Here is a 9,126-nt window from a genome sequence, read left to right on the forward strand (position 1 = left end):
TTTTAATATTGTTTTCTTTTAACTAATAGGTGGTATACAGGCATACAATTGGTTTTTCTATATTTATTTTAATAACTGGTAACTTATTATTTGAAGATCTTCTGGATTTTATATGTAAATAACCATTCACTTGCAAATTATGACAATTTTCCTGATCACAAATGTTGTGTAGACCTCTTTTATTGTACTGCAAAAGTTGGTTTCTATTTCTAGTTTGCTATGAATTTTTATAAGTAGATATTGAACCTTATCATTTTCTTCTTTGTTGAAATAGTCATATGCTTTTCCTCCTTTAATCTGTAAATGCAGTTGATTACATTAGTTTTCTTTCTAATTTTAAACCAATCTAAATTTCTTGGTAAAGAAACCTGATTTTTTCATAATATACTATTATTGTTATATATTATTTCTCAATTAAATTTGGCATTTTTAGGATTTTACTATTTATTATAAAAGGTGAAGCTTGCTTATTTTCTTTCTTTTATAATCCTTTTCAAGTTTCTGTAAAGCTGATTAAAAATACTATTTATTTTCATGAAATTTTAATGTAATCATCCTAATTTACATTTGGGATAAATTCATGCTTTAGGAAATAAAATAAGCAGTAAAAAAATTAAAGTTAAAAAAATCAATAAATTTGTAGATCCTTGTAATTAGTTCCTCTTTCTAACCAGCCCCGCGTTCCCTCCTCCCTCCCGGTATCACCACTCTCACCACTGGTCCTGAGGAGTCCATCTGTCCTGGATTCTCTGTGTTTCCAGTTCCTATCTGTACCAGTGTACATCCTCTGATCTAACTGGGTTTGTAAGGTAGAATTGGGATCATGATAGTGGGGGGAGGAAGTACTTAAGAACTAGAGGAAAGTGTGTGTTTCATCGATGCTACACTGCACCCTGAGTGACTCATCTCCCCAATACCACTCTGCAAGAGATGTCCAGTTGTCTACAGGTGGGCATTGGGTCCCAATCCCGCAATTCCCTTCATTCACGATGATATGGTTCTTTGGTGTTTGATACCTGGTCCCTTCGATCCCTCGTGATCACACAGGCTGGTGTGCTTCTTCCATGTGGGCTCGTTGCTTCTGGGCTAGATGGCCTCTTGTTTACCTTCAAGCCCTTAAGATCCAAGATGCTATATCTTTCGATAGCCAGGCACCATCAGCCTTCTTCACCACACTTACTTATGCACACATTTGTCTTCGGCATTTATATAGGGAAGGTGAACACACAATGATGCTTTTTGTTCTTTGGTGTCTGATACCTGATCCCTTCAACATCTTGTAATCACACAGACTGGTGTGCTTCTTCCCCGTGGGCTTTGTTGCTTCCAAGCTAGATGGCTTCTTATTTACCTTCAAGCCTTTCTTACTCTGGAAGCTCCACTGAACCCTGTTCACCATGTGCGATCCTGCTGGTATTTTAAATACCAATGACTTAGTTCCTGGTATCACAGCATCCCATAACACAGCCAGGGTACAACAAACTAACAGACAAGTGGGAACTCACTGCTTTAGAGGGCATTTTGAATTTACTGTCTGTTTCTTTGAACAAGTTTCCCTCCAGTGGAACTGAGGTCTAAGGGCTGGATTCAGACTGAGTTTCTGGTCTCCATGGGTCTAGGAATGGTCAAAGATCCAAGGGGTCTGGGCCCATATACATCTGTCCTGTTCTAGCCTCCAGGAGAAGCTGGCGCTGGGCACCAAGGAGATTCTACAAACTGTGCTTCAGTCTGGTTTTTCCAGAGAGATCAATATGAGGTAGGTAGCAAAAGACAGTCAGCAGGAAAGTTAGGATGAAAATGTGAGTGTGGAATGGACCATGTCAGGAGAGGTGAGCAGTTAAAGACACTGGGGGATTCTAAACAACTATGCCTAATCGCAGTTCCACTGCTCATTTGTAAAGACAAGGGACAAAGGAGAGATTCACAAAACAAAAGCCACATCTGTTCTCACTATCAGCCTCTCACAATTACACTGGGCATATAAAAATTGATATTAATTATGGAACTGTTGGACATAAAACTAGCTGGGAGTGTTCAATACTATTTAGTCCAACCTGTTATTTTCAGGGGTCAAAACCAGAGCCCGAAGAGGACGAGGGTCCTACTAATGTCACACAATGAGGCAGTGGTCAATGATAGATTTCCGTACTCAAAGGTAGATTGATATCCTGTCTACCATTCTGCTAATTACCATTGAGTGGATTCTGATTCATAGCACTGTGCTCCTTGGTGGTTAATTTAAAAAAATCATTTTAGTGGGGGCTGATACAGCTCTTATCACAATCCATACATACCTCCATTGTGTTAAGCACATTTATACATATATTGTCATCATCATTTTCAAAACATTTTCTTTCTACTTGAGCCCTTGGTATAAGCTCCTCATTTTTCCCTCACTCCCTCATGAACCCTTGATAATTTATAAATTGCTCTTATTTTTTCATGTCTTACTCTAACCAATGTCTCCCTTCACCCACTTTTCTATTGTCCATCCCCCAGGGAGGGGGTTATAGGTAGATCATTGTGATCAGTTCCCCATGCTGATGAGACTCGTAAGTCAACAAATGACTCTAAAGCCAGGACAGGAAGATAAGGGGGCAGGGAAACTAGAGCACTGGAAGTAAAATGAGCAGAAGTCATCAAAAGAGAATGACACATTGTGGACAACATAACTAATGTCACTGGGCCATTTAGGCAGAACTTGTTGAATGGGAACCTATTTTGTTGTGTAACCTTCCACCAAAAGCAGTTCACACACACACACACACACACACACACATTTAATCTTTTCATTGTGAATGAGGTGAGAGTTTACAGAGCAGGTCATCATTTTTTTTATTCAACAGTTTACCAATCCTCCCAATGGCTTGCTCGTTTCTGCCATTGTCTGCCCATCTCTTTCTTGTAGAAGATTACCTTCCCTGTCCTCCAAGTTAACACCTCTCTGGTCTCTAGTCTAGGACTTCCTTCTCCTACCTTTCTTTCCTACCCATCCCTGGAACCAGCAGTCTGTTTCTCTAAGTGTGAACATCTTTTCCTGATTTTGTTTTTTATGACAGTGGTCTCATAATATTTTTAAATACATTTGTTTTTCCATCTACACAACCTGAAAACCCTGTGTTAACCAATGGATGGAAATAGGTTATTTGGAAGCAAACTTTGCCTATTTGACAATTTGCCAAGGTCAGTCTGTTGGACCCCCAGGTCCATCTGGGTTACTCTAGTATATTATTAAAAATAGGCCAGTTTTGCTAAATCATTCAGAAAGAATCATAGTGCCTTCTGAATTTGCAGGCAAGAAAAAACTTTCTGACAAAAGTCACTGGAAAGTTAGTGCAGGTAGGCATTTCCAATGACTGCTGTATCAACTGATCATGTCGGTGGCTTAAAACAATGCACGTTTATCCTCTGCAAATCGAGAGCCTGAAACCACTATTGCGGGCTGAAAGCCGGGAGCCAGCAGGAGGGGGCTGCCTCCAGAGGCTCTAGGGGAGCACGCAGTGCATGCCTTTCTGGCTCTGGAGGCTGCTCGCATGCATTGGTTTCCAGCGTCACCACTTGCCTCCCTCTTCGTGGCCATCAGACCGGCGTTCCCTCTGCTTCTCCTATAAAATACACTGGGGGTACCGGGAGGAACAGAAGGGCAATCCCAGGATAATACCAAAATCCTGAACTTGATCAAAAACCTTTTCCCTCCACCTAAGGTAAACTTTACCATCTCCAGATACAAAGACTTGATATCTTTGGCGGTTTTTATTCAATCTATTACAGTCAGAATCCACTTTCTAAAAGCAACGCTATTGGTATCTGTGGAAGACGTGATCCACTGCCATCAAGTTGATTCCAACTCACAGTAATCCTCCAGAGGGTTTCTTTTTCTTTTACTTTTTTTTTTTTTCTCCAGTTTCTGGAAAGACTTTATTTTGGGGGTTGGGGAGATGGGGGCACGGCACTCAGTCCTTCTTGGCAGCGGCCTTCCTCATGGCGGCCAGCACGTTGCTCAGCCCTCTCTCTTCCTCTTGGCCCGGATTTGTGTGCCCACCCGCTTCTTGACGCCCGTTTGTCCTTGGAGACCTTGAGCAGCTCCATGGCCCTTCGCTCATAGGGTGTGAAGCCGCACACCTCCCGGATCATGTCCTGCAGGAACTTGGTGTGCTCGGGTGAGGCGCCCGCGGTGGCGGCTGAGCCTCGGCTTGCTCACGTTCTCGGTCACCTTGTGGCCCTTGGCGACGGCCATAGGGTGGTAGCGCACAGCCACGGCTGCGGCTCTTCGATGGCTGCCGCGGTGGAAGGAAGCCCGCTAGAGGGTTTCTAAAACGACAAATCTTTGCTAGAGTAGAAAAGAAAGCCTCATCTTTCTCTGCACAGTAACTGGTATTTGACCTGCTCCCCGGTGTGTAAGCCTCAGGGATCCGTAGGGAAGGTGTGAGGTAGGAAAGAAAACAAATCTGAAAATCAAGGAAGGCTCTGCCTGGGATGTTGTACACCCCCCCTCACCCCCCCCCCACCCCATTGCTGGGCCTCTCCAGACAGGGACTGCTCTTGTCCTGAAACCTTTCCAAGCGCATCCTATCAAAGAAAATTACCAAGAGAAAGAAAACGAATGATTTGTCAGCTTTATTCAAAGGTTGAAGATCTAGATCTGAGAAAGAATTTGATTAAATTGAAGCTGCAGTTGGAAAATAAATGCAGATGTATTGGTCTCGCCAGAGGGTTTTATAATGTGCTGCATGTTTCAGCATAATGAATCGTGCATGTTTTATGGTTGCTGGACACGTGGAGGGTGCTCTGCAAGAAAGACATGCTGTTTTGCATTCTGGCCGCCTGACCAGTGAGAGTGCCCTGGAATTCAGAGTAGAACGAGGTTTATTGCTGCTGCCTCTGGTCCTAACATAAGACTTTGTTTTGTAGCTAATGTAGGTCACCTCTCATGCTGTGGGAAACTTTCTTTTGAAAGAGATAAGAACATAATTACTTACTTGACACTAAATAGAGCTACTGATAACTTTTGCAGGATCACTTTTTATGGACTCTGTGAGAAGTGGAAATAAAACTGTACATGCATTTTAATGTGAGATGCGTTCTTCAAACGGAAAACACAAGTTTATGGCCAAAAATGTTGAAGAAAGAATGATAAATGAGGAATGCAAATGCTTGCTTCCTTAAGAACCAGTTACTGCATCTGAAATAAAGATAACAGGTGTGCATCAAATCCCTGGTGGGGACCCACAAGGGGTCCTGACGGAGGCCATTCCACAGTAACTGGCCTTTGTTTCCACGTTATATTTTCTAGCTATTAACATCAAACAACTCTTCCCTTCAGCAACCAGAATCTCTCCATACACATCTCTATTTCCTTTACAGAGACTGTAATAATGTATCAAAAGTAAAGGAACTAAAAGTGTAAGTCTTTCAGAAAGATCGGTATTATTCTACATCAAGAGTTCTAGGATGTTTGGCTCCAGGTATTCTGAGGAGATTGACTTACCTTTTCGCCAGATCTATCCTGTACACTCCTGTAGTAAAATAGTGCTACTATTCTCTAACCTTCCCTAAAGAACTCTGTCATCTTCGATTTACACCACATCAAATGGTAGCTTGGGCATCAAGTTCTGTTTTTTTCATTGTTCTTTGAGTCTTAGGGAACAAAGTGAAGTCTGTAGGGGGAAAAAATCAGGCTGTAGGGTGGGTTACGTTTTCCTAGCAAAATTCTTCTAGGACAAAATTCTCCCAGATCCCCTTGCAGAATGAGTAGGCGCACCACGGGGGTGGACACAGCTGTTCTGACCTTTTCCTCACCAGTATAGTTTTCTATTTCTTTTTTTTGTTTGTTTATATTTGTTTAATCCATGTCAAACGTAGTTTACAAAGGGAGAGGACAAGTACCTTTGTATAGAATATACAGACACAGCATCACACCATGGGGCCCCGAGAGGAGACACTTCCTGGGAGCAGAGCTCTGATCCCAGGGGCAGTTCTTGGGAGGAGCTGGGCAGCCAGGTGCACCCGCATCCAGCTGTACTGCCAGCCCTGGCTTCAGCTCGGTGCCCATCCCTGCCCACAGCTCTGAAACAGAGCCCCATGAGCTAAGACTAAGGAGAGGACCATGTCCCTGGGGGCGTGTGCCCCATGTCCGGGAGGAGAAATATACACCACTGAACACCGAGCACATGGGAGAGGGAGGGACACCATGGAGGGGAGCGGGGAGGCAGGCACCCCAAGAGGTGGGTGGGCCGAGCCCCCAGCCAGCCCTGAGGGAGGCACTGCTTCAGATATTCTTAAAAAAAAAATCATACAACCAAGGGGTGGAGGGAGGGGTTGTCCCATTTATACACAACATTGTAAACATACACGGTCTATATTACATGTGCTTCAGTCTGGTGTTTGCATGTCTGTCTGTCCATCTGGTCAGTCTGGGGGCTGGATCTCAGGAGCCTTACTCCCCTATCCTCCACCACCCCTTGCTTCATCCTGGGCATTCTAGAACAGCCGGCAGGGCCAGGCCGCAGCTTCCACTCTGGCTCCAGAGTCCTGTGTGTATGTGTGTGTGTGTGTGTGTGTGTATGTGCAAGTATGTACACGGGGAGAGGCTCACTGTCACAGAGGCTGGGACAGGTGGGGCTGCGGGAGGCGAGGCTGGAGAGGGGGTGCGCTCACAAGTAGATCCTCCGCAGGTCCCCTGGCGCTGTGATCGTGTTGCACTGTGGGCAGAGCTTCTTGGCGCCCAGAGTCCGAAGCCAGCACTCCTCACAGTGCACATGCCAACACTGGATGGACGTTAGGGGCATCGAGTAGGAGTCCATGCAGATGAGGCATTTGTAACGGTCCCCACGAGATAGCTGCCGTTCCAGCTCCCTGACCCGAGCCTTCAGGGCTTCGAACGTCGTCACAGCGGACTCCTCGGTGATTTTCTCGATGTCGCTGTTCTTACAGGTCTTCTGCATGGCCTCTTGTTTGCTGCTCTCCCCGTTGCTGGTGGATGGCATCTCATCACTGGCCCACTTAGAGAACTCAAGGGTGATTCGGGTGCTGGGAGGGCCGCCATTTAGGACTGCGCCCCATAGGGCCTCTCTCTCCTTGGCTTCCCCAGGCTCCTCGCCAGTGCAGGGGATGACGTCAGCCTCCGTGTATTGTGGCTTCCCGTATTCCAGCGTGTCATCCCCATCCACATCCAAGTCTGCGTCACTGTCTGGGTTCTCTTTACCGCTGCACATGACAAAGCCGGAGCCTCGGAAGCCGCCTTCCAGGAGAGTGGTGGCCCGTATCCGCTTCTGCCCACACCACTCATACTCCTCAAAGCGGGTGCTGTTCTCATGCTCCATGTCCACAGCGTCGTCCTCAGCCAGGCAGGAGCCTTCCCTCTTAGAAAGGCAATGCTCCACATGCCTACTCATCTCCTGCTCCGATCCTGCCAGGGGGCGGTTGCACAGGGGACATACCTGCCCTTCATCTTGCTTCCTCCGTTTCATTTTCCCAATCCGAGCATTCAGCCTGGTCTGCCGGTTGGCTCGCACTCGCAGGAAGGTCTGGGAGAAGATCCCGGGCGGAGGCAAAAAGCAGAGCAAGAGCGTCAGGTGCGGCCGGGAGCCCTCGGCCCGGCCCCAGTTTTCTATTTCTAAAAAATATCTTCACAAGAAGTCCCTGTGACCATCCGTGTGTTTGAACCCAATCTATCGATAGTGCCCATTCCCAAAACACAGCTGCCAAGACCTCCTCTGCCTTGACTTAAATGGCCCAGCAGATGCCACTGTTGTGACTGGACCTTGTTTGAAGGCACCCAAATGAGACTAAGACGATGTGTTACTAGTAGAACTTGACTGCAGCCATCCATTGATCAGGAGACATATTTAGATACCTTCTGGTAGGAATAAAGCCGTGTGTGTCTGCAGTGAAACCCCAGGAATCACACTTTGGACACACACACACACACAGTCAGATCTGCAAAAACGAGAAACTGTGCATGGTGGAAACCTATCAGAGAAAACTCAAATATTTTCCACTAATGTGAGCGATGGAAAAGCATTAAGATTATGTACTATCAAAGGTGGAGAACTTGTAAGACCCAGAAACGCAAGGCCATCATCTCATCCAGTCTGGCTCTCAGAGTTTTTGAGGTCTATAGATACGAGTTAGGAGCCCCAATAGCACAAACACTTAAACACTAGGCTCTTAACCAAAAGGCTACTGATTAGAATCTGCCCACAGGCGCCTCGGAAGAAGGTCTTGTTTCTGAGAAAGCGTGGCCAAGGAAAGCTCCATGGAGCCCAGTTCTGCTGCACAGTACACGGGGCCCTCGGGAGGCAAAGCAACGTCACAGTCACTGGTTTGGTTTATATAGTAGGTTAGATAGATATACAGACATAGAGATATTTCTATTTTTTCAACAACTACATTTTTAAGAAGAGGAAGAAATGCACAGAAACGAACCTCTGCCATGAACGTCAGCCAAGCAGTCAAAGTTAGCATCGCCAGTAAAGAAATGAATGGACATTCTATGTGCCTTGGTATGGTGCACTGTTTGTTTTCACAGGTAGCTAAGGGACCTATGGTTCTTTCTTGAGCTCTGAAGTGAGGCTTTGCGATCTCCTTGGAATCGTTAGCTGTAGGCCTCATCATCTGGCAAGCTTTCCATGCACCTACACACATCATAAACCCATCTCAGCATTGAGCGTGCCTGTATTTTTTTCTTATATGTTTCAAGATCCATCAAAGAAAAGCTACTGGTTAAGGTAATTTCTGTTTTTTCCTAGTTTAAGCTTTTAAGGATGTCAGGCCTGGGTTCCATGATGGTCCCTTTTGTATTCTTCCTCTGGATGTGCTCATGGTTTTTGCCTAGGGTTGCAAGTGGGATCCTCATTCATTTCACAGGTCTGACAGGGATTGCATTAGGTAGGCAACAGAGGCTAGACAGAATGTGGCAGAAAAAAGTGTCCAACTTATCACCCCTACTTGAGAGGTCAGGGTCTTTTGAACTCAATACAGTGTAGGGTTAATGAGGGCAAAGTAGAAGCAAAAATCACACACAAGACATCGCTAGTGTTTCTCATCCTGTAATTGTCTCTGCTGTGTCCTCATAGGCATCGATCCAACTTTCTTAGTACTGCACTGCATGACTATAAGTTGTTG

At 45.5% G+C, this 9,126-nt stretch overlaps 1 protein-coding gene across 1 annotated transcript; it reads right to left on the bottom strand.

Moving 5' to 3' along the window:
- Positions 1-5,835: 5,835 nt before the first annotated feature.
- LOC142446122 (E3 ubiquitin-protein ligase RNF220-like) lies at positions 5,836-8,491 on the bottom strand. The gene is made up of 3 exons (XM_075547885.1): positions 8,428-8,491; positions 7,440-7,615; positions 5,836-7,361 (listed from the first exon to the last, which is right to left on the bottom strand). Exons 1-3 carry the CDS (start codon positions 8,489-8,491, stop codon positions 6,654-6,656), a joined length of 948 nt encoding a protein of 315 aa, XP_075404000.1. The 3' UTR covers positions 5,836-6,653.
- Positions 8,492-9,126: the final 635 nt, after the last annotated feature.

The sequence above is a fragment of the Tenrec ecaudatus genome, chromosome 4 (genome assembly GCF_050624435.1).
Source record: "Tenrec ecaudatus isolate mTenEca1 chromosome 4, mTenEca1.hap1, whole genome shotgun sequence".
Taxonomy (NCBI): Eukaryota; Metazoa; Chordata; class Mammalia; order Afrosoricida; family Tenrecidae; genus Tenrec; species Tenrec ecaudatus.

What these genes read in the sequence shown, in the direction of transcription:
- LOC142446122 (XM_075547885.1), bottom strand. Translation starts at nt 8,491, where the DNA reads ATGTCCATTCATTTCTTTACTGGCGATGCTAACTTTGACTGCTTGGCT. An exon ending in GGCTGACGTTCATGGCAGAG is followed by an intron (nt 7,616 to 8,427) that starts GTTCGTTTCTGT and finishes GATATTTTTTAG; the next exon opens with AAATAGAAAACTGGGGCCGG. An exon ending in GGAAGCAAGATGAAGGGCAG is followed by an intron (nt 7,362 to 7,439) that starts GTATGTCCCCTG and finishes TGCCTTTCTAAG; the next exon opens with AGGGAAGGCTCCTGCCTGGC.